Source organism: Hypomesus transpacificus, chromosome 26 (genome assembly GCF_021917145.1).
Source record: "Hypomesus transpacificus isolate Combined female chromosome 26, fHypTra1, whole genome shotgun sequence".
Taxonomy (NCBI): domain Eukaryota; kingdom Metazoa; phylum Chordata; class Actinopteri; order Osmeriformes; family Osmeridae; genus Hypomesus; species Hypomesus transpacificus.
In genome coordinates, this window is record NC_061085.1 from 7,609,282 (window position 1) to 7,635,274 (window position 25,993).

Sequence of the window (25,993 nt, forward strand, 5' to 3'; positions counted from 1 at the left end):
CCAGGAGGAGCCAGCAAAACACATGGTTGGAGAAAAGGCACAGGCACGGAAAGGTTCACGTTTGAACCATTGTCCATTTAAACGTTTTGATACAGGTGGGTAGATGTGGACTATTTACTAAATTAATAGTGAAGGGACATTGTGCCCTTTTTTATAGTGAGCGCACAAGATTGAAGCCGTGCTTTTAGTTTGCGTGATCAACGGTAGGTAACGGAGTTAAGACGGGCTTGTTTGAAAGTGTCGATCAAAACATGCTAAGGCTAAATACTGCACTAATATTTAACTTTAACTTGATTTGGCACCTCAGAGTTCTCCCACAATTAGTACCAACTTAAGCTCTGCCCACGGACGCTAGAAGTTACCGTGTCATCAATTGTTCTCGTAGCGTTATTGTTTTTTTTTGTTTTTGTTGATCTTTTCAAATATTAATGTATATTTGTTTTTGTGTTGGTGCTGAAATTCGCACTCTTGCTAGTTTGGGTTGCCATTGCAAGGTAGAGGGAAGTGTGTAGAAGGCTGCTGTAAAGACCTTCCAACAATACCCTATTTTGACAAGCCAAGTCTACCTGCCCTCAATAAGGGCGTTTGACGCCTCTCCCATTGCCTATCGCAAAATGAGGTTCCTTTTAACATAATATATCTTTATTTTCATTTGAATGGATGCTAGTTTTATTATAAATGCCTAAAAATGCTCTTGTGTATACATGCTACATATTTTGGAAACAAGTTTTAGATGCAAAAGTGACTCAAGGTGACAGGCTCAGTTGTTTGGACGTTAAAGCAAACATGAAGGATTGATTGTTTACATACTCAATATACAGGTTATCTCTTGGTCAGTGGCTCTTGTCAGTGGCTTCTGAAGGATCTTTGCAAGTGACTGTAAGTTGTTGTAGTTGAAGCTAGACTGTGTAACCCGAAGCTGAAGACACAAAACAACTATCTTCATACCAAACGCGTGTCATGAAATTGTCTAAAGCGCAGGTGCTCCTGTGCCATAGATTTGGCAGAAAACAAGGGTGTGCAGGTTCACCTCCGGGCACAAGTATTCAGTTTGGTTTATCTGAACAGGATGTTTAGTATTACTGATGGCATACTTGAAATTCTGTCATTGAAGGGGATGAATTGGGTTTGTGAAGACATGACAGTTGACACCTGTCAGATTCATAAAGAGCTGGGTTTGTTGACTCAAAATATTCCAACAGGGTTGCAGTGTATTGGTCATGGTGTACCAGACAGGCAATCCATTAATTATGTGCCCTGTCACCCAGGAAAGCTTAGATGTTAGCTTAATTTGAGTCACTACATTTGGGTTTTCCTTCTTATCTGCTGGCATACCCAGCAGCAGGATAGAGGCAACTCTTAAAATATCATCTGACATGTGTTTTAAATTGTCCCGTGATATGCAGGAGACATTCCTGGGAAAATGCAAAATTAGAATCGACTGCATATTTCGGTGGAAAGTTCTAGATATGGAGCCCATATTGAAAGGTTTGGGAGAGAGTGAGACCAGTGTTGAGTGTTTCTGTAAAGATGAATGCAGACAGGCCTGTGTAGTCTGTCTGCTCCTAAAGGTCAGAGCTGTACTCCAGAACACCCTAATCAGGCAGTCAGGCATAAGCACGTTGTTTGTTTTAAGCTAGACCCACCACATTCGAGTGCTGATGTAGAACTTGATTATAATTTTTTTATTCATTTAATATTTTATTTCTTGGAAATATACTGTGAGAACGTGTCTATGCCAGGGGTTTCCTGAAAAGGGTTTGTTTAGTTCGATAAGCACAGAGTGGGCGATGTTTGTACAAATTCTTATCTCATGATGCTAAAACCAGTTCTGAAACGAGTTGCTTGTATGTTTTGCTGGCTTGCTTGGATTGTGAATAATTGTTTTTGTCTGTAAAAAACCTCATACATGTTATGTCTTTGAGTTGTGGTGTGACACCACAGTCAATATATATGAAATTGTGATCCCGCCCTTGGGTAATGCAGCTGTCAAATAGGTCATGTTCTGGGCATTAGATTTTTTTTTTAGGTTACCTCTGGTGCGTTCTGCAAAGTCTGCCAAGGAGTAGACTTCACAAGTCATGGGTGGGGCAGGAGGAGAAGGATTGACGGATAAGAGCAGTGCTGCTCCTCCAAAATGGCTTTGTCATTAGCAATTTCTTACACTATTTCCAAAACCAAAGCTTAAAGAAAGTTCAACATTTCAATCAAACATATTTATTTATAGAACGGTATGCCATCCATGTAAATTGCAACGGCTTCGATCCGAGAGGTTACGAGAGGTTACGTCACTCATCTATTGTTATACTCAGGCTCAGCAGAGGATTCTTTTATATGGCAACATTTGAAACTAACCAGAGTGAAGCTCTGGATGGGTCGCTCATAGGAGACAAGTATTATCCATTAACTCCATAACTCCATAATGTGCTAAGCCCCCTTCTAAGACAATATACATTCAGTTAATGCTGTCAGCGTCTCAAGTTGTAATATTAAGACTATTTGGGGCTTGAAAATACCTTTCCGAATGGGGAGCACTTTAATACACTAACTTCCTTTTGTGGAATGTTGTGATCTGCACACTTTTGCCATGCGTAATAAAAGCCACTTGGATATTACAAAGGAGTAACAGAGAGAGAACTTAACCGGTGGCAAATGACCTGGACATTTTACCTACAGCATGGGCAAATGGGGACCATTTATCTGAAATACTTGGTGAGTGAACCCCCATATGTCATAAGCAGAACATCATGTAGGCAAATAATGTCCCAACAGTATTAAGATAAAGCAATAAAAAAAAATGTATGATGGCGTCGCCTTCCCCCAGCAAACACGTCAGAAGTGATTGCAGTACCACGGGACTCTGGCCTTGCTGGCTGGACACTGACAACGAGACCGTGGCGTGTTACTTTATTTGAGGTGTATTGAGCTTCTGTCACACTTTAATGACTAAGAGAACTTGTTCCTTTACTTACCGTCCTTGCCAGCAACAGGGGCGTGTTCAGGGAGTGGCGTAGGGTGGCACGGGCCACTCCTGAAATCTGATTGGCCACCCCAATATATGATTGACTATATGCCCAGTCAGAGGCGGGCCACCCCTGGTGGCCAGCAACCAGGGGTCAGATGGCTGAGCGGTTAGGGAATCGGGCTATGAATCAGAAGGTTGCTGGTTCAATTCCTGGCCATGCCAAATGACATTGTGTCCTTGGGCAAGGCACTTCACATTACTTGCCTAGGGGGAATGTCCCTGTACTTACTGTACGTCGCTCTGGATAAGAGCGTCTGCTAAATGTAAATGTAACCAAAAAGGATTGTCCAGAAGTAGAAGGTGTATAATATTAGGTTTATTTCAGCCGTGGGGTTTGCATATTAAAAAAAGAACATAGGAATAAGTTAAATCAATCTTTACATAAATTATAAGATAAAGGCTATAGTAAGTATAAAGTTGAGTAGAAGCTGCCTCCAATCAGCCACACCTGACCCCTCTATTCATCCCCCTCTCTGGGGACATTAGTCTCTAGACCTGTAGAGGGTGCTGTAAACGCTAACATAACAAAGGGTTTCTTTGGGCTCCAACATATACAGTACATACCTGAGGGACTCAACCTCCTGCCACTATCCCCCTAACCTCTGTCTGAGTTCAATGAACCTGGCTTGCATTGTTTATGCACACTTGAGACCCCAGACTAGGATGGACTGACAGCCACTGCTAAATCCCTGCACGCTGTTCTTGACATAATAATCCATGCTGAGCGTCTCTCTAAACTTTTTGTATTTTTGAGTAGGTGAACTTTCATCTCAACCGAGTGAATTTAGGTTGTCTTAATCTCTGTATAGTTATGCTCTTCTTTTCACACAACTCTCATTCGTATTGTTGGGCTCCTGATTGGTTGCTCAATTATGCTATTATTCTACCCACATGGTGAAGCCGGTCTTACCAACTTCCAGAGCAATTGCGGTTCCTTGTTCTCGGCCAATGACTGTAAGGATAAAGTGCAAATAATAATAAAATATAAAATGGCCTTACATTTTATAAAGCTAAAATGTTAGGGCATTTTTGTTGTCGCTGTCTAGTTGTGAGTTTAGGTTTTGCCTTGTCTTTGGAGTCTGTTGTCAATGTAAAACTGGCAGGCATGAAAATTGAAATAATCAATCGGGAACATTGCAAAACTCATGGGCATGCCTAAATAAACATTGTGGTTTACTACAGGAAAGAATGCAGAGCTTAACTATGAAAAATGACATGTAGGCCAAGGAAGACCACTATGTTGGATTACCGAAGGATACTTCCTATTGGGATGAAAACCTTCTAGGTTGTAGCCATATATTTATCCAAGTCTAGATAAACACAGTGACAAACCTTACTTCACACACGCAATGCAAATCACTATTAAACTTGGAAAAACACTATGAAAGTAGTTTTTAGGTTACAAAAGCCTGGGAGATCTGGAACAAAGTTTGATGGAAGTAGAGATTAAGAAAAAAGGAAATGCACATGCTGTGCTGCATAACATTACCTGTGTAATGGACACACTTCTCTTAATGGATGACCTCACTGCTGATGCCAACAACAAATCAAAGGCTAAAGTATACAGAAATATTTGATCTTCTCAGTCAAAACCAAATAAAACACCTCCAAATTTACTACTGCCCGAGTAACCAGTTTTTGATGGCCACTAAGTGGTAATTTTTTTTCAGGCCAAGTCAATCATCCAATCTGAATAATTGAGCATGTCTTTTTCATTCTGATATGGAAGGCAAAAACTCCTGAAAGAGAGCTTGAATTGTAGAGTCCAGAGTTGATTTACATGCTGTTTTATTGAATGGATAAAAAGACTGGGAGGCTCTGGTCCATGAGTCTTCACACTTTGGTGTCATATAGGGGTAAAGATTTCCACAGACATGTGCGTGCTGTGCTTGTGTATCCATTAGCACTCACACCCTGACACAGAAGCACGCTAGAGGATAAGGGCCAGGGCATACAACAGATAGTTCCGTGCTTCAGTCACCAGGAAACGCTGGAAGCAATCACATCTCAGTATGTGGCATGCTTACCTTGCATACTTTTTAAATGGGTTTTTCTAAAGGCTCTGAGATGTTGAGCCTCCTAGTAGCTTGATTTTTTTTTACATGTTAAGGATTCCATGCAGATTTACAAGATGCTATGTTCTGTCATGTTAAACCACTTTCGCATATTTTCACTGCATACTTTTCTTAACCTCCTGAATGCCCCATTGACTAGCATTCATTAAATGAAGTTCCAAACTTGGCAAATTTGAGTCACCTTGTAGGAATTTCAATACAATATTTACAAGTAACAGGGTTGATCGATTGTATAATGCATTTACATGTACAGTATTTGTACAGTATTTGTCAACCCTGAAAAAGTAACAGTGTAATGATTACTGTAACTTGGTTGACAGTACACGTGGTTGACAGTCCCAGGGTTGCCGTAGTTTTTTATTCAACCATTCTTGTTAGAGCCCGACCGATAAGGGATTTTTAAGGCCGATACCGATACGAATATTTGGTGTTTAAAAAATCCGATATATTGGCCGATGTGTGTGTATATATATATATGTTTTTTTTTTTTTTATGCAGATAAAACAAAACAAACCTAATTTCCCCAACATTACTTATTTGTAGTTTACATTTAGTCATTTTTAGTAGACACTCACATTCCCCCGCGTCAAGTAGTCAAGTGCCTTGCCGAAGGACACGTCATTTTGCATGGCCGGGTATCGAACAGGCAACCTTTTGACTGATAGCCCGATTCCCTAACCGCTCAGCCATCTGACTCCTGTTATTATTCATCAGTCTTCACAAAAATAATATGATAATGCAGTTTAAAAATAAACTTGCTTGTTTTATTGTCACAACAGAAAAGAGGAACCCCCCCCAAAAAAACATGTTTTTATCGGCCATTATAAATGCCGATACCGATAGTTTGGAAAGTGCCTAATATCGGCCGTTAATATCGGTCGGGCTCTAATTCTTGTATCATATAGGGTTTGGTAAAGCTCGGTCAGTGATAAAGCATTTTACTGCACATCAAGAGGTTGCATGTTTAAATCCCCCTCCTGTACTGTAGATCACATTTGATCTGCCGAAGGAACGCTTTATGACATTTGCATATATCAAAGTCCTTACAAATCTGTATCCTAGTTATTCCCAATTCCAAATATTTTGCCTGCCCTCAGCAAGCATGCAAAGTTAGCAGCACAGACTCGCATACTATCCATCCCGCATCACTACTCTTCCACAGATTTGTTGTGACCTCACTCCATTCGTTCACTTTGGATGAGGGTATGGAATTCCGTGCGCCTTTGATACCCATCACATTTTCGAGTTGTGCCAATTCGTTTTATCTTTGGTTTCAGTGAAGGGAGATGTATATACATTCTATTGTTACCTTTAACGGACTCATCCTTCCATAATCACTTTTACCCCTGTGCTTTTGATGTTTGTGAGAAGGAACAATGCTGTCACACCTGGGGATTACTTAAAAAAAATATATAAAGCTGGCGGCATAAACATGATCTATTTTCAGGAGGCGTGTTTTGGTACAGCTGGAGAGAGATTGAGAGTCAGAGAACTGCCTGCCATAAACACACACTCCTCTCCACCCTTGTCCCCTGGACTATACTGTGGCAACCGGTAAAACCAGCCCTTATTTGGTCCGAAATAATGGCAAAACATAAGAAACACGTAAACAATAAGATGTCTATCCACTCACCTTAAATCGTTTTTTTTTTTGTGGGTTGGAAATGCAAAAAAAAAAAATCTGAATGAACTATTTTGGTCATGTACTTGCACAACCACACCTAGAGTGATATTAATATAAGGTATTACCCAGGACTCATTGACCTGCTGCCGCCAGCGATTACATTTAACAACCAGCCTTAAGTAAACAATAACATGATATGTAAATGATACCATGCATCACACCAACTGCCATCGACTTTTTCAGCTGTTCCAAATGCGGTAGTTTCCTGGGGAAGTGTTTTGTCACTTGATGACACACTTCATTTTTTGTGTTCTGCTGATGTTTTTGTCAGTGTTAGATGACCATTTCCATGCATATTATCTAGTATTGACATGGATTGTCTGTATCCAGAAGGAGGATAAATAGATGTTAGCTTTGCTTTATGGGTGTTGGCTTGGTTGAGAGCCGGTTGGAGGCCTAACAATGGCCCCCTTCATGATAACAGTGTCGCCACTGATTTCTCTCCTGGTGCCTGGGTGAATAATATCATCGACCAGCCCCCCGAGAAAATGTACAGGGTCAATGCTGTAGTCTGGTGTACGTACCCTGGTGGAGTAGCAGGAGCAACTCCCTTCTGTGTGACGAGTGCAGTGGTTACAAACCAACAAGTCACCCAGCACTTCCTAAATTTTACCCACACCTAATAGTTTGAAATAGGAATCCAGTTCCCTCTCACAAGCATTCAACCTACTTGCACTCTTGCATGCTCAGACACATACTACGCTCTCCCTGGCTCTGTCTTCCTGCCTCTCTCTCTCACTATCGCCCCCCCCCTCCCCCTCGAGTTATTTATCCGCTGTGTGAGTCAGGGAGGGTGGGGCCTTGGAGAGCACCAGTACCAGTCACACAGTCCGTTTTCTCTCTCACTCCCTCTGTCTTCCTCTATCTCTCCCTCCTTCTGTCTCCGCTGCCTTCCTGGCCTGTTCCCCTAGCAAGCTACACAGAGCTCTGCCCTAGTGTGAACAAGGAGTTGGCATTGAGGCTGGCAGCCATTGGCGTGCTCTGACAAGAAAGAAGAACTTCAACCGAGACAGAAAGGTAAGTCAGTCTACTTTACCTAACTCAAGTTCTCTGGAAACTCACCCCCTGCTTCATCCTGCTACTTGTTGAGCTAGCGGTTCTAATCTCCTGGGTTTGTCCCTTGGTGGCTACAGGGATAGAATTAGTCCTGTTCTAAATATTTAGGTTGGGGAGTAAGAGGGAGGGGGTTTCAAGTTCCCTGCAGACTATCAGGTAAAAATGGATGCTTGACGGTCTGTCTTTGTCTCATGGGATCTTGGCAGTTCTTTTTTTCTCGTGTGTTTGTTCATCATTAACTCCAGCCTTGTGAGCGAGGGCTCTCTTTTTTCATTCCATGATTCATTGACAGGACTCCCGTAACAAACGCTTGTTAGATGTTCCCCACCCTTTCCTCTGTGAAACCTTACCCTGGGAGAGTTAATAGATCGACTTCGTCATCATGGTGTCTGGTGTGTTTTGGTTTAGTGCATGGCGGTAGCCAGGAACGTTGTTAGAGGTTTCTTGAGAAATAGGTGAAAGAACCCAAATTCAAACTCCCCAAGACCAAACGGACCCACAATCTTACATACTTCGGGGTTTTCAGTGTCTGGAGCGTTTACAGGGAGGATGCGGATGAATAGAGATACTGTAGTTGATCACATGGGTGGCCTGTTGCTTCGATTGGGCGGGGGAAGGGCAAAGGGTAGGGAGTTAACTTTTCAGTCCTTTCCTGCACAGTTTGAAACTGTATTGTGAAATACTGTGTGTACATGAACGAATGATGGCTTCATTGATTGAGTAGATGACTACTCAAATTGCACTATGTTATTTCATTTTAACACATTTGAGGGAGAGCAGTTTATGGACATTGTAACATTCTCAACATGGTGATGAGAGGAGGCATCTTCCTGGGTCTGCCCACGAACAACTATTGCTGACTTAGTAGTCACAACACAATAAGGACATTCCTCTGATTGTCTTGCCAGTGACTATCCAAATGTTTTGACAGAATTTTCCTCATAAGTTTACATATTTTTAAGATAAGTCTGGTGAAGCATGCCATTTATTATAGAGTTTATGTAGCTCAAACCTGAGTACTGTGGTCATATGGATTATTTGTGTGAAGACAATTTATACAATGACAAACAATCATTATCCTAGAATGTATACTTTTAAGTCATGTTGGATGGTTTTGTTGGGATGGAATGGGATGGCATCCATGTTGTTTTCCATACTCTATTTTTAGTTGTGGTTGTTTTGAGTTTGACCACCATTTCCATAATTACAACCAGAGAGGGTTTTCCCCCCCTGATGTTTAACATAAGTAGGTTTCTTCACACAGCTGAGACTTCCATCAGATAGCTGTTGTTCTTTGTCCCTGGCTTTCTTTTTTCCTCTCTGGTCTCCCTTTCCCTGGTGCATTGGGATGAGGATGACAGGATATGTAATGCAGTGTTTTCTTCCCCTGGTTAGGCTCATCTTAGTCACAAGACTAGCATCCTGACACACACAGACACGAACACACACACTACCTACCGTTTCGCTACAAGCAACTTCTATGTGCACAATTAAGACCTTGACAAAGTACTTTTTCAGTTTACAAATGTAGTTTGCAGAACCTTAAGTTTCGAAAACAACTTCTTTGACCCATAAGTACATGCAAAAAATGTATGTGCACCCAAAATTCTGATATGGATAACTTTGCTTTCCCCTTCCTTGAGACTAATCAAAGTGTCCTCAGAAGCCACAGAACTTTCCCTCTTATGAAAGACCTTGCTTGGGTTTACGTTGACCTTCTCTGGTGTTACACTTACATTCAGGATGAATTATTAATATTTACAATGTAAATACATTAATATAAATTAAAATAAATATTACAAAACAACTTTTTGAATTTTGTTCACAGATTCCACCCATTTTGATTGGTTGGGTTTGTTAGCACACACAAGTTTGTGGGTATCCACTCGCATTGCTCAGCAATGTCTGCACAATCACACATGGAATCGAAACAATGGCAGCTGAACTTGATACCCCTCCTGTTGTTATATGTGCCACTCGAGATCTAGGTCACCGAACTGAAAGTCATCTCACCAGGTAGAGGAATGTCCCAATCTCTAAGATCATGTGACCAAAATCAAAAGAAGCCTGAGGGTCCACTTTATAGGCTGATATTGCTTAAGGCCAAAAGGAAACTTTTGCAAAGGAAATGTCTTAGACAGATACTGTAGGTAGACCAATGGTGTAATTTTAGAAATCACTGGAGATATCTGTACTGTACTTTACAATTTCATTGTATTTTGCAAAACCTTCAGAACAGTCACACCTAGGCTAGCCTAGATACATCCAAAGATATGTTTTGGGCATATTCTTTATTGGTTAGTGACAGTTTTTTTATAGAAAGTAAGTAAGACTTAATTTATATATACATAGCACATTTCATACAAAAATTGCAGCTCAAAGTGCTTTACATAAAATCAGCAAAAACATAAAATCAGCAAAAACAATAATACAAGTGTGACGGGTATGTAACAGCTGTAGCCACGCTCCGTCACGACAAGGCTCCTTCACCACTCACTGGGCTCGAACACACAACCTCCGACTTGCCAAGCGTGACCACTACCAACTACGCCAAAGAAAAGCTAGCTCTTCGTTGACGCGGGTGGCCTGTTACATACCTGAGGAGCGAGTTTCACGGTTCTAACTCCGTTACACAAGTGATAAAAGTAATAATAAAAACTACAAAATAAACAAGAATGAATCAAATGTAACACATAAGCAATGGTGCAAGTCAAACACAAGCCGCAATCTTTGCAGGAATCCAAAGCAAATCTATAAAAACAATAATATAACTACTAAAAGTTTTAAAACCCTTCTGAGATCAAAATTAGTTAAATGCTTTGGTAAAAAGGTAGGTTTTAAGCTGTCTTTTAAAAATGTCTAGCGTATTTGCTTCCTTAATATTTATGGGTAATTTGTTCCATAGTTTTGGAGCGTAATTGGCAAAGGCTGCATCACCAATCTTCTTATGACTGCTTCTGGTGACCTCTAATACGCCTGTATTTGATGATCGCAGTGTTATAGCTGGTGTTTGAGTTAGCAATGTAGCTAGGTCCTTGTCCGTGTAGAGCTTTGTATGTGAGGAATAGGACCTTACAGTCAATTCTGAAGGTAACAGGGATCCAGTGTAAAGTAGTTGGGACAGGACTAATGTGTTCTCTCCTTTTAGTTTTGGTAAATAATCTAGCTGCAGAATTTTTAGTAAGCTGTAGTCTTTCAGTGGTTTTCTTGGGAAGACCAGCGAAATGTGCATTACAGTAATCCAGCTGGCTAGATATAAAAGCATGAATTCACTTTTCTACATCATTTTGGTTTATGAATGGTACCTTCGCTATACTCTTCAGGTGAAAGAAAGCAGTTTTGGAAAGGAATGGCAAGGTAGAAATAGAGGGGTTGACATGAGGCAAATACCTGTGGCTGCTGCTGTAAGGCCTCAGCCCATGTAGTATGCGGCCTCATCCTAGACCCATCTAACACAAAGTTTGGATCTTGCCCAACTTTTGACCTAAACTTAACAAGAATTTAGGGCAATACAACACAATCAAGTGCATTGGTTAGTGCCTACTGAATTCATACTATTGCTCTGAAGAATTATTTATTGTTTGAACTGGGCATTAGGAGAATTATCAGTCTTCTTTATTTAGGGGAAAGGTTGCCATTGTTGGGAAATGCCCCTCCCACTCATTAGGCTATGCAAAAAACTTTGCTGGAGGTCATGAATGTATCGACTCTTTGTTTCTATCATTGCACAAAAACTGTAAATTGTCTATCATTGCACAAAAACTGTAAATTGTCTATGAATCAGTTCGACCAGGTATCTCTTAGAAAAGTATAAAATCATTGTGGTCTGTTGTTGATGCTTTAACCATGACTTTGGGGTTGTCTTATTTCATCTTTCTGTTCTCACTCTGAGAAATGATGACGTCTGTGTGTAAAAATCCTGTATCTTTCTGTGCATGTTTGACTTGCCTATCTCTAAATTAAGGTTTAACAATGGTTCCATGGGTTATTTCTGTTTGAGTTGGTAGGATCACTTTGGATCATGGGATCCAATATTTCTTTTCCCCATTCATTTCTGAATTCAAATAGCTTTGCTTAGAAAAGTGAAGGTAGACCATTGCTTTGTCTCTATTTTACTCATCATCTGAGGACTGATAAGACTGAGAATGCTTTCTCCATGCCCCTGTCTTTCTCTTTCCTTCTTCTTGGCTTTGTTTTTTAGATTAATTTGATTCACAATAACCCCTCTGCTAGTCTAACCCAAAATAAAGCCACAACTACACCTCTCCCAGTTTTGCACTATGTAGACAAGCAAGGTGTAAAACTTTGTCTTATTCCCAATTGCGTTGCTGTTGTTTTATGATCCATTGTATGGTTTATGATATGATATGATGAATATTCAAGTTTTATGGTAACATTTTGCCCATTTAAATCAATAAATGGACCCAGTGGCAATTTTAGACCCTTTTTAGGGGTGCTCAAGCACCCCTACATTTCATCTCAGCACCCCTAAAATTAATAATAAAAAACTAAAAATCGCAAATAATTTGTATTTAGCATTTGATACTGGTAGTTAATGAATGGACATGCTTAGTTTAATGCTTAATGTATTCAATATTTTGCATAATAATACATAAATGTATTATTGTTATCCAGTGAAATAAGGAATTTATTAGCAAGGGGGTTTGGCACTTTTGCAAGGCACTGTATTCATGTCCAATTCTCATTGGGGACTGAGCACCCCTAAAGGTCTGATCCTAAAATCGCCCCTGCAGCCACCACTGCTACAGTATTTAGTTCACATATACCAGGACTTGAAATTGCGACAATTTTGGTTGCATATGCTCCTGAGATTGTGTCTGTGCTACTTCAAAATTAATTTGGGAGTATTTGTGCAAGTGCAAATAGGCCTGATCGTTATGGTGCGACCTGCCTAATTAGCCTACTACCCATGTGCCGGCAGGGCTTAAAGTATTCCGGCACCGTGCCGGATGTCCGGCGTGCGGCCATGAGAAAATTAAAATTGGGAACTTGCATGTGGTTTAATATTTTCGAGTCAATTGATTTCCCCCAACAATCATATGAGAAAAACACAGCTATAATGTTACAAGCCTATCAGAAGCAGAGCAGGGCGGGTCCTGGGAACACAGTGTGAATGAATTCCATACGTCATGTTATCACTCATGATCAAAATATAATTACGCGATGAAAGAACTAGTGCTGACTTTAAACACAAACAAAAAATAAACTGCAGGATTCCACATGGAGAACTTTTTTTGTCTTGCTCAAAACCAATTGGTGTTTTTATCTGAATCAAAGGAATGTAGTGCCCCATATATGGGAATGGGATTAAACAAAAAACGGCTTCACCTAACTAGCCTGGCTCTGCCCTCCTACGTACTTTCGCTCAATTTGGATTTTGCTTCTGTACTAGGTCTGGGAGTTTGACTCTGAAGTCGGTTTTCAGAAACAAATTTTTTGTAGGTCCTATCAGCGAACAGAGGGAGTGGCTGAGAACGATTACGTTAATGTCGTGCACTAGTTTGAGTAGTTCAGTAATGGCGGCGGAGAAGGATGCGAGCTAAGCTATTCTGCTGTTGTGGCAACGCTGCCGAATATCCACAAGTTAAAGCCGGAGCAAGAACATTCCTTGCTGAGTTTTGTGGGTGGCCATGATGTTGTGGCCCTTCTCCCCACGGGGTTCGGGAAAAGCAGCTAGCTCCGTTACAGCAGTGGTGAAGGAGTTGGCTAAGGCGAACGCTTGGTTGTGGCATATCAGAGTTGCTCTGGGCAGATCCAATAGTTTTAAACTTCAACAGAGGACCCGCCTTCAAGGAAGTTAACGCTTGTCAATGGAGCGATCCCAGACCCTCTGTAGAAATAAAATGTACGAGGGTCTGGTTAGGACCAGGCTATCACCTAACGGCCTATAGGCCTATATTGGCGTTGTCGGTGAAAGCATGGAGCTCAAATTCATGAAGCCTGGGGATGATGTCCTACCGATAGATAAATGGCGCTGGGCGTGGATAGAATAAGGTAGAGAAGGCGAGCCTTTTGGCAGTTGGTGCAAGAAACTGAGAGAGCCTGGTACTTATTTCTGCACTTTGTGCTTGAGGAAGCTACTAAATGCCAGCAGCGGTAAGAAAGTGCTTGCTCGTCATGTCATAGAGCCGCTGCCCGTGCACTCAAACTTACCACGACGTTGCCGGGAGCAACTGTTACAGCTGACACACTTGTGTCTATGACTGACAGTGGCTGCGATTTAGAAATACATTTGTGCACATTTATTGCAGAACATGATTCGTCATGATTCACAACTTCTTAGCCACTGGTCACCCTGTGAAGAAAACTAGCGGAAGACAAAAAAGCGTTTCTCTCCAAACCCCCTCCCCCCCTCATGCCCACGACTGTCTATTTACCCAGGAACACTTTCCCATTGGACAGCTTGCTAGCAATCTAACTAGACAACATTCACAATCAGGGTGAACCAAATGAGCCAAATGTTATAGGATTGCAGTTACTTGACTATGGGTTACATTTGAGCAAGAATGGTCATAAAGCAAAATGAAAATTAGATTTATAACATTGCAAATTAATTAAATCAATTTCAAGGCAAAAGGTTTTAAATACTACCTACTCTACCATTACTATTGGCGAGAGAAAAAAAATGGTCCACCATTCCCTTCTATTTTTTAGGTTAGATTGTAAATTATGGCTCCACATATTTAAGTTTAAATATTCCTATATGTTTAATGTATGCACCTCCTTGCCAAAGTAAATTCCTTGTTTGTGCAAACATTCATGGCGAATAAAATCCCTCCTGATTCTTATTCTGATTCAAACACAACCATCTTCTGTAAGCCAATCAGACCACATCTTACTTCACATCCTGTACATGAGTACAGGATGTCACACAATGAGGTATGAAAAGAGCTCTGGATAAGAGCGTCTGCTTAATGACTAAATGAGAAACATCTAGCAAAGACTTTGTCCAGCAACTCCAGTCTCTTGCACATAAGAGGTGGGGGTAGAATGTCTCCCAGTCAAGAAGTCTCAACACATCCCTGAAGACTATGCATGCCACCTAGACTTCCTGTATTTAGTTGTAGCTTTCATTTGGTCGCATTTAGGTACCCAAACCAACTTCTGGGCTGTATGTAGCTACTGTTAGAAGTGTTGGAGTTTCGTTTGACCGCTGTCTTATCCATGATAAGTGGTTTCCTTAATTGTGTTTTCTACATACTGAGTCAAGTGACCATTTTCTTTGTCCCGGTTGCCTTTACTCCTCTCACACATTCCAGCCCACTGTATTATTACCTTTTAATGTTGTTGGCTTAGGGTTGGTGGCAATGTACTCTTAAGGATGGGAAAGCTCTAACACGGTAGATAATAGCTTTTCTAATCTGTTCACCTTGCTCTATAGTGCAGGGTTTCCCGCAGTACTTTTCAGTTAAGGCAACACGCCTGCTGCCTTAACTACGTCGTAAAAGACATATCCCCCATTGTCCGTTGTCTCCCTTCCATTCCAAATCGTGACCAACGCCTGTCTCCCTTCTCTGCAGAACGCCCCCCGGTCGGACGGCAAACCACCCCCTACGACCTTAACTAACACATTTTCTGCGGGAAACCCTGTAGTGTGTAGTCACGCACACCGTTTCATACTTTGCCCCCAAAAATTGCAGCTTTAGTAATGCTTGAAGTTGAAATAATTGATACAGTAAGATTTGGTCAAGACAGGTACCACACTTCCACATACTACCGCACAATTCTGTATCCACGCTCATCCCCAGAGTACAGTGTTCCTTTCCAGTAAAAACATGTCTACTGTCAGGAATGTCTACACCCAGCCCACATACTGTTAAACCTGACTGGAGACAAATAGTTCAACTTCCCTTTGTTTCAATCTTGAATTGGTCTCTTTGCTCTGTCAGTGTCATTTGGGTAGAGCTAGAAGAGGAGGAGTGAGTGTGTCTTGCTCTGGGCCTGTGTTGGCTTTGGTACCATCATTTGTAGTACCAAACTGAGGGTAGTGCTGCTTCTGGTCTGTGGGACGAGGTACACTGGTGAACCTCGCTCCAGCATCAGGACACGTCTGATGAGAAACTTGGATCTGGTTGATTGCATTCGGGGATTTCTAGGGTGGGGTTTATTGGATCAGTGAGAAGCAGCCATGGCTTTGACTGCTGTACCCTTTTGGTTACCAGAGACAGACCCAACCCCTGGAGACACAAACCCAACAATAAGACACCACATGAGACTGAGTGAGATTAAGACTCAATCATGGTTTATTACTCAACATTACATCACGTTATTGTTGAATGAGGGGCCTTAAAAGCAAACACATTTTCACATGTCTGAGTTCAAACTTCAGAGCAGGTGCGGTCAGAGCAGGTGCGGAGACCTGCAGTCTCAAACCAGATTGAAGTAGTTGCAGTTGATAGAGCTTTGTCAGTTAATATGAATTGAGGACACTGTATCAGCATTCACCATTGACTAATGAATGTGTTCTTCCACAGGTTTTTTAGCAGAACATAGAAGGGGAAGCCAGTCAAAATGTTGCAGGACATAGGTTCTCAAATCATGGAGGTATATGACTATGTCATGGCAGGAACTGGTGAGTGTTCAATATTCATACATGCTGTACTTGTATCATATATATATATGTATATATGCATGTGTTCTCAGCAGAACCATTATGTCTGTGAGATAATTTTTTAAAACTTTTCTTTCATAGACCCACGATTGAAGGTTTATCCAATGATGCAGAATCCATTGTACATGTCTGCCACATTGCTGAGCTACCTGTTCTTTGTGCTGTTTGCTGGGCCGCGCTTCATGGCCAATCGCAAGCCGTTCCAACTCAAGGAGGCCATGATCATCTACAACTTCTCCCTTGTGGCATTGTCTGTCTTTATTGTTTATGAGGTGGGATAGTAGGACGCTTTAAAGGATTCAAATTTAGAAGGACAAATTGGATGGAGAGTGCACATCAAATTTGATTCATTATTCCAGGGCATCTCTGCAGGGTTGGAGCATGTCTGTCTGGACGTGTGTACTGAGTTTGTCCTTTTGTCCTTTAGTTTCTGATGTCTGGCTGGGCCACCACATACACTTGGAGATGTGACCCATGCGATTATTCTGACAGCCCTCAAGGACTAAGAGTAAGTCAAGAGTCCCTGGTCACACACACAAGGGCATTCTACTTCTCACCCACTCTTTCTTTCCAATAGTGTTTTTGACCTTTGATACCATTAATTATATCCAAAGTATGTTATCTTTTAATGAGAGACCAACACAGATAATGCCATTTCTTCTTTCACTAGATGGTCCGAGTGGCTTGGCTGTTCTTTTTCTCCAAACTCATTGAACTCATGGACACAGTAAGGCAACAGATTTTCACGTTGAATAGTTAAAATATAATGAGATATTTCTAGTTGTTGGATATGAACTGTTCTCTCCTTGGTTTAGGTCTTCTTTGTGCTGAGGAAGAAGCATGGCCAGATCACCTTCCTGCACATCTTCCACCATTCCTTCATGCCTTGGACCTGGTGGTGGGGTGTCAGCTATGCTCCTGGTGAGTCCACAATAGTTCTCCATATCAAACTCTTAAAGGTCATGAATCACTTACTTATTTGGTATTCAGTAAATAATTTGCCATGTGCTGTTTGCATTGAATGACCAAAAACACCCTTATCACTGTTTAGCCTTAACCTTTCTTCCATGTAAATGTTTACCCCAGGGGGAATGGGCTCCTTCCATGCCATGGTCAATTCTGTTGTCCACGTCATCATGTACTTCTACTATGGTCTGTCAGCTGCTGGACCACGCTTCCAGAAGTTCCTCTGGTGGAAAAAGTACATGACTGCCATCCAGCTGGTAGGATTTTTTCTGTGTCTGTTTGCTATTAGGTTCTTGTTAGGTCCTCCATAAAGACCTTTGATATCTGTTCTAATGGCAATTCATTGTTTAATCCTGTCTGTCAGCAATTTAAAATAACAGCTCTGTTAAATTCAGTCAAAATTTGCTTTGGATTCAAGATATGGAGCTTTTGATTTACATATCAGGTATGTGTGTGTCTGTGCGTGTTTACTAATCTTTGGATCCATTCCTATCCAACAGGTTCAGTTTATCCTAGTTTCCCTCCATGTCACGCAGTATTACTTTATGGAGAGCTGTGACTATCAGGTCCCTTTGTTCATCCACCTCATTTGGGTGTACGGCACCTTCTTCTTTGTTCTGTTCTCCAACTTCTGGTACCAGGCCTACATTAAAGGCAAACGGCTGCCAAAGCTGGACAGCAAACAAAGTCACAATGGCAAGACCAATGGATCTACTGTGGCCAGCAATGGCAAGCACGCAGAGAATGTTACCAGCAATGGTATCTCCCACGGCACAAGCAATGGAGTCACTCACCAAGAGAATGGTAGTGCTACGATAGGTAAAATGAAAAAGGCGTAGGATTTCTGGAAAATAACAAACATGATGTAGGAATATCAGAAACCTGCACTAAGCTTCCAAGGATTCCAAAGAAAGTTTTTTTTATTTTCTTCTTCTATTGTTTTTCGATGTATGATGCATAAAAAACATGGGGAAATGACATGGTTAAATGATTTCCACAGTTGGGGGGCCCATATTTAGTTTTGTTCAGTTTCCTGTTTCATTTCAATCTCAGACAACTAATTATGGAACATGTTTAATGAATAAAAAAAACATGTAATGACCTAATGTAACATCACAAATATTGCCCAGGACCGCATGGTTTAAAGCACCTCAGTGATACACACATACAAACACACACACAGTTTTGGCACTTGCATTCCTCCTGAACCCCCTGTGGATAGATGACACTGTACAGTTTCTATCACCAAACTTGAATATTCCTTTGTAAATAGTTTATCATGAGAAAAAAAAAAACTAATGGAAAGCTTTATGGGTTTCAAATTTTTTGTTACTTTATCTTTGTTAAATTAAATGCAATAAATTAAATTTAAAGTATGTTGTCCTTGTGAACCTGTGCTTAAAGATATTCAAGTGTGCATTACTACATGATTGTTGCTTCATACAGTGTACACTACAATAATATGATTGTACGGCAACTGTAATCTCTGAGATCCATTGTGATATTCTTATTCACAAAATGTTTTGTTCTGAGTGTGCAGTGTTATGTTAATTAAGTTATTATAATTGAACCATGGAACACATGCTTGAAGCAAGAAATACACCACTACAAACTGGTCTATAAGTACAGTGATTAACTCCAAATCATGCAAAAAACATAGGCCTACAGGACAGAAACGTTTCTGTGTCAAACTATTAGCTGAATAGAGAGAATTGAGTCTTCTCTCAAGCTATACTCTGGAAACTGGATATGAATGGCTGCTTAGACCCCCCTATAGTGTTGTCACCACCATCTCAAGTATGTCAACCATGTAGGAGGTAAACAAAGAGCTCATTCTCCTTTGTTTGAGGAGACTCTTTGGACGACCCTCACACCAAGCGCCTAGAGGGCTGGATTAGCCCACCAGCCTCAGTGGAAGAGGGGCTCAGGGTTAGGCCAAGTCACTGAGTTGCATTGTAAGTCAGTAAAAAGTACTCTATATAATACATCACTAAACAATTCTACAATTACTTATTGTAAGTAAACAATGAACTACCAATACTACTTATCTAGTATTACCGGTAATTGTTTTGGTTCATATGTGTGTTAGAATAACACATTCCACACCCAAAGTACATTTTTGTCATTTGCATAAATGACAATATCAATGTGCTGTGTCAAAGTGTCAACTTTTGCCATTGAAGCTTAAAACCAGGAGGAAAATGGCAGGCTAATAATGCATCTTAGAAGCTTTAAATAAGAGGGAGAATACATCCGGACATTAAAACAGTCTTTACGCATTCAAGTCTTTTTTTTCTCTTCTCTCTCATTGCTTCATAGGTCTGAATCCAGCTCCTATTTTGAAATTAATTTTCAAAATAATGGTATTATGCAATTAAATGAATCAGATCCTGCTACTCGGATGTGATACCCCTTTTGTGTGGTTTGGGTGTCTGATACCAGTGCCAGGTGACTATGATCATACAGTAGACCTACAGTACCAGTCAAAAGTTTGGACACATTGAATGGGAAAATGTGTCTAAACTTTTGACTGGTACTGTACGGGATGTGAACAACGTGATACTTTGCCAACCGGTGTTTTGCTTGTGTGTGTGTGCATGTGTATCTGTGTATGTGTGTGTGTGTATCTGTATGTGTATCTGTGTGTGTGTGTTTGTGCGTGTACAATACCAGTCAAAAGTTTGGACACATGGGAAAATGTGTCCAAACTTTTGACGGGTGCTGTATAATGCCCCAGTATTATTTTGCAAATCTTTTGTGAGGAAATGGAGTGATGAGGTGTGTGTGTATGGCTGATAAGGCTACAAGACTCTCACACACAGCCTATATCTATGCTAAAATGCAAGGAATCTGTGTGTGTGTGTGTCTGTCTGTCTGTGAGATTTGATCAAAGACAGATCTACATACAATGAGGCTCCAGTATGGAGTTACATTAGTTTCATAATTCACAAACAAATGTAACACGATTCACAAATGTATTTCATGATTCACAAATAAATGTAACATGATTCACAATCATTCACTAATGATTCACTAATCTAACTCCATACTCCATGGATCACCCCCCATAAACTCAAAGATCCCCCCCTTAAAAATGTGCGAGAAAACAACTCAGATATTTTCCCAGATCATAAGATCCCAAATTTGCAAGAAAGAAAGTTGTACATTTTCACAAAAGATACACTCATCCAAATCAGTAGTCCTATATTGTTTTCTTCTGAATAGGCCCAATTCGTGGCAATGTCTCTTCGAAGTCTGAATGCTTATGATAATTGGATGATCTTTGGCTAAAATCACGAGTATTTCCTTATTACTAAATCCGATAGAAAAGTGTAATTTGATAAGGTCATCCATTACTGCAGGCAAAGTACATAGCAAGCAGCAGCGTCCGAGGTGTGATGAGGTTCCTTTTTTTACCTACAATGGCCCTAATACGCCATCGTATAAATTACTAGCTTTTGGTTAGTAAACAACTGTCTCAACCATTGTGCATGTAATGACATATGTAACGATCTAGATGTTTGTGAGGGTACGAAACTTTGGCTGATATACGTAAGTATTGAGATCATAAATGGTTTTGTATTTGCATGCATTTAAAGATTTGCACCAGGTCTGTTAGTCAGAAGAAACTAGTTTTACAGTTAATGGGTTTTGGTTATAATTGCCTAAATGTTATTTTGGGAATGTGAATGTCCCTCATTGAATGAGTCATGCAGGGTTACTGAAACGTTGCTACTACATGCATTGAAATTGCAAAGAAGGTAGAAGACATACATGTACATTTGTTTTTGTCATTTTGTACAATACATTTGAATGAAGGGGCCTGGGGTCGGTCGGTGCTAGGCCCGCTCATTTACATTTACAGATTTCTGACCAAAAAAAGTACATAACTTTTTGGTCCCCTCAGTGGCCCCTTCAAATGTTGGATTCTGGCTATGACCGTGCAACCTACATTTAATTATTGGAATAACTGATATAAATGGAGAAAGGAGGATATTGACAATGCCATATTTTGCGAGTGTTCAATGAATAATCTGTGAGCTGTCATTGTAAGAAGCCATGCTGACTCTGTTTCCTTTTCATAATTTCTCCTGTTTCTACACGAGTATATTGCTTGACCTCCGCAGTTGGGGCCAGTAACATCTCGGCTAAACTGCAAACTTTACCCTGAACATTCTGTGAAACCTGACTCGGATCACAGAGATCACACAAGGATCAACTTCCCTTTTTTTACTCTTGAATTGATCTCCTAGCTCTGTTAAGGTCATTTGTGGGAGAGGGAGAGGAGGACTTAGTGTTTCTTGCTTTGGGCCTGTGTTGGCTTAGCTACTTTTCTTTGTAGAACCAAACTGAGGCTAGTGCTGCTGCTGGTCCATGAGATGAAGTATGCTGTTGGACCTTGCCCCAGTATCAGGCCACTTCTGACGTTTCTGGGGTTTATTGGATCATTGATAAGCAGGCATGGCCTTGACTGCTGTACCCATTGGGTGACCAGAGGTAGAATCTCAACCAAGACCAAATCCCTGGTGACCCAAACCCAACATATGATAACACAAAGTACACCAGATTAATTATTACTGAACATTATTGTTGAATTAGAGGCCTCAGAGGCAGACACCCTCTTACATGTATGAGTTCTCTTGAGTTCATACTTGAGGCACCCGCTATAAAGACAAAGCAGATGTACCTGCGGTCCTGCAGTCTCAAGCCAGAGTAAAGTTGTTAGTTGCTTTTGATAGAGCTTTGTCATGTATATATATGTGGATGTTACTGCATCAGCATCGCCATTGACTAATTAATATGTTCCTCCACAGGGTTTTTTGCAGCACATAGAAGGGGAAGCCATTTAAAATGATGCAGTACATTGGCTCTCAAATCATGGAAGGATATGAATATCTCATGGCAAGAACTTGCGAGTGTTTAATATTCATACTAGATACTGTAATTGCTTACTTGCTGTAAATGCAACATACAGTAAATGTGCATTCTTCAAGCAGAAGCATTATATCTGTTAGGTTAATAATTGAAACGTTTCTTAACTAGAACCGCAAATGAAGGCTTATCCAATGATGCAGAGTCGTGGGCCACGACTCATGGCCAATCGCAAGCCTTTCCAACTCAAGGAAGTCATGGTCATCTACAACTTCTCCCTAGTGGGGTTGTCTGCCTTAACCGTCTATGAGGTGGGATACTAGGACACTGAGAAGGATTCTAATTCAGAATTCTGATTGGATTCATTATTCCAGGGCATCTCTACAGGGTTGGAGCATGTTGTCTTTATGGACTGAGTTTGTCCTTTTGTCCTTTAGTTTCTAATGTCTGGCTGGGCCACCACATACACTTGGCGATGTGAACCATGCGATTATTCTGACAGTCCTCAAGACCTAAGAGTAAGTCACAGAGTCCCTGGTCACAAACAATGGGATTCTTCTTCTCACCTACTCTTTTTTTTCAAATAGTTTAATTGACTGGGTAATACAATTAATGAAATCCAAAGTATATTATATTTTTATGAGAGACCAACACAGATAATGCTGTTTCCTTTTTCACTAGATGGTTCGAGCGACTTGGCTGTTAAAACAGCTGTTGGCTGTTTAAGTCAAATTAATTGAGCTCATGGACACAGTAAGGCAGCAAATCCTGCCAATTCTTTGAATCTTTGTAGTTGCTTTGAATCTTTCTAGCTGTTGGGTGTGAACCGTTCTTTCCTTGGTTAAGGTAATCTTTGTGCTGAGGAAGAAGCATAGCCAGGTCACCTTATTGCACATATTCCACCAAACCATAATGCCCTGGACCACTTGGTGGGGTATCAGCCATGCGCCTGGTGAGTTCAATATATCAAACTCTTAACATAAATCACTTATTTGGCATTCAGTAAATATTTTGCTAAGGCATTTTTGCAGTGAGTGACCAGGAACTCTCTTGTCACCCCTCAGCCTTAACCTTTCTTCTATTTGTGTATTTACCCCAGGGGGAATGGGCTCCTTCCATGGCATGGTGAATGTTGTCCACGTCATCATGTACTTCTACTATGGTCTGTCAGCTGCTGGACCACGCTTCCAGAAGTTCCTCTGGTGGAAGAAGTACATGTCTGCCATCAAGCTGGTAGGAATATTTGTTTCTTGGTTCTATATGCCCTCCACAACGGCCTTTGATATTTGCTCTTATCGCATTCATTGCGTAATCTCACCTGCTATCAATAAAAAAAGGCTCTGCTCATATCAGGTAGATATGTGTGTGTCTGTGTGTGTTTTTACTAACCCCTGCATCCATTCCCATCCAATAGGTTCAGTTTGTCATAGTGGCCCTTCACATCAGCCAGTTTTACTTAATAGACAACTGTGGATACCAGGTCCCTTTTTGAATCTTCCTCATTTGGTTGTACGGTACCTTCTTCTTTGTTCTGTTCACCAACTTCTGGATCCAGGCCTACATTAAAGGCAAACGGCTGCCAAAGCTGGACACCAAAAGTCACAATGACAAAACCAATGGATCTACTGTAGCCAGCAATAGCAAGCATGCAAAGAATGACACCAGCACTGATACCTCCCTCATCACAAGTAACAAAAATGGTAGTGCCTTGATGGGTAAAATGAAAAATTCATAGGAGTTTTCCGAAATAACACGCATGGTGTAGGAATATCAGAAACTTGTACCAAGCTACCAAGGATTCCACAGAGTTTTGTTTATTCTTTTCCCATGAAATGTATGATGCATAAAAAAACATGGGGAAATTACATGGTCAATGACTTCCACAGTAGGGGGGACACATTTTGCTGGCCAAAATTCAGTTTTGTGAAAATTAATTATGAAAGACGTTTCGAAACATGTAATGCTACAGGACTACTACTACAGGACTACATGGTTTAAAAGTACCTCAGTTATAAACATATGAGCAAACACACACACTGTTTTCCTTATTTATCACCTGGCTGGCACATGCATTCCTCCTGAACCCCCTGTGGATAAATGACAGTGCAGTTTCTATCACCAAACTTGAAAATGCCTTTTAGTAAATACATTTATCTTGGGGGGGAGGGGGGGATAATAAAAGAATGGTATGTTAAAGAAATTCAGTTTTTCTTTGTTAAATGCACTTATTTCAATTTGATGTCCATGTGAAGTTGTGCTTAATTCATAAATTATGTGTGTATTTCTCCATGATTATTGTTTTAGACGCACCGTATTCTTAGGCAACAGATCACAGACTGTGGTATTGTATTTGAATAACAGCTAAGTGGTGTTTGCAAAGGATTGACATCCACTTAGCTGTGATTAACCATTGTGTTATCTTCGGGTCATTCTGACCCTTCAGTCATTATGACCCACCGTCGTATTGCGACAACCTTACTGCATACAAAAACAAAGTTGTGAACCTTTGGGTCATGTGACCCGAAGGCAGCCCAAGGGTTAACAACCATATATTATGTCCTGACGTGAGCTGTTGCTAAAGTTTACTTTGTGTCTGAAACAATAATCAAGTGAGCCATTATTTTTATTAAGTACAGTGATGAACTCCAAATCATGCAAAAAACACATAGGCCTACAGGACAGAAGGTTTTTGTGTCTGACTATTACATTTATTCATTTAGCAGACGCTTTTATCCAAAGCGAATTACAAGAAAGAGCTTTAAAAAAAAATTGTAGGTCAATGATCATAAACAACAAGATAGCCCCAAAAACATTGCGGGAAGCTGAAACATGAAGCATACATTGTGAAAAGCAAATAAGTGCCAATGGGTAGAACCAGAAGAGCATGTAGTTAAACAAATTACAATTAAACAACATGATCCTCAAAAGTGCCAGTGTGTACCTGGAGGAAAGCAAGCAACAATAATATAATTCACAACGAGAAGAAACTACAAGTAGTTTAATCAGTTACAACTAGCCAATAAGTGCAACAAGTCCCTCAATAAGTGTCATTGTGTTTCTGGAGGAAATAAACTAACATCTGATCCAACAAATCTTTATTAAGTACCATTGTACTTTCGGAACAAGTGCGTCTTTAGCCTTTTCTTGAAGGTGGAGAGAGAATCAGTATCTCTGATGGAGTTGGGGAGATGATTCAACCATTGGGGGTCCAGACAGGAGAAAAGCTTGGGTTGGGAGCGGGCGCTCTTGAGAGGTGGGACCACCAGACGATTGTCAGAAAAAGACCGTAGGTGGCGGGTGGGGGTGTAAGGCTGGACGAGACTGGATGTAGTCAGGTGCAGTTCCGTTCACCACTCGGAAGGGCAGTACCAGGGTCTTATATCTGATGCGGGCCGTGATGGGTAGCCAGTGGAGGGAGATGAAGAGCGGGGTAACATGGGAGCGTCTGGGTAGGTTGAAGATCAGGCGGGCTGCTGCATTCTGAATCCTCTGGAGAGGGGCAGATTGCATATGCTGGGAGACCGGCGAGAAGCAAGTTGCAGTAGTCCAACTTGGAGATGACAAGTGCTTGGACTAGCAGCTGGGTGGAATGCTCAGACAGGTATCTCCTCATCTTCTGGATGTTGAAGAGGGTGAATCTACACGACCGGGAGATTGCAGCAATGTGGGCCGTGAGGGTGAGC

The 25,993-nt window shown here is 40.9% G+C and overlaps 1 protein-coding gene and 1 pseudogene across 3 annotated transcripts; both read left to right on the forward strand.

Moving 5' to 3' along the window:
- LOC124487353 (elongation of very long chain fatty acids protein 1-like) lies at positions 1-18,814 on the forward strand. 3 transcript variants are annotated; one of them, XM_047049622.1, is made up of 9 exons: positions 1-95; positions 7,696-7,801; positions 16,336-16,433; positions 16,554-16,744; positions 16,900-16,980; positions 17,143-17,199; positions 17,288-17,393; positions 17,559-17,695; positions 17,939-18,814. In XM_047049622.1, exons 3-9 carry the CDS (start codon positions 16,373-16,375, stop codon positions 18,275-18,277), a joined length of 972 nt encoding a protein of 323 aa, XP_046905578.1. In that variant the 5' UTR covers positions 1-95; positions 7,696-7,801; positions 16,336-16,372; the 3' UTR covers positions 18,278-18,814. The 3 variants fall into 3 exon arrangements, with proteins under 3 accessions (XP_046905578.1, XP_046905581.1, XP_046905579.1); XM_047049623.1 differs by lacking the exon at positions 1-95 and adding an exon at positions 104-203; XM_047049625.1 differs by lacking the exon at positions 7,696-7,801 and having other exon boundaries at positions 3-95.
- A 3,475-nt stretch (positions 18,815-22,289) lies between these two features.
- LOC124487451 lies at positions 22,290-24,045 on the forward strand (annotated as a pseudogene).
- Positions 24,046-25,993: the final 1,948 nt, after the last annotated feature.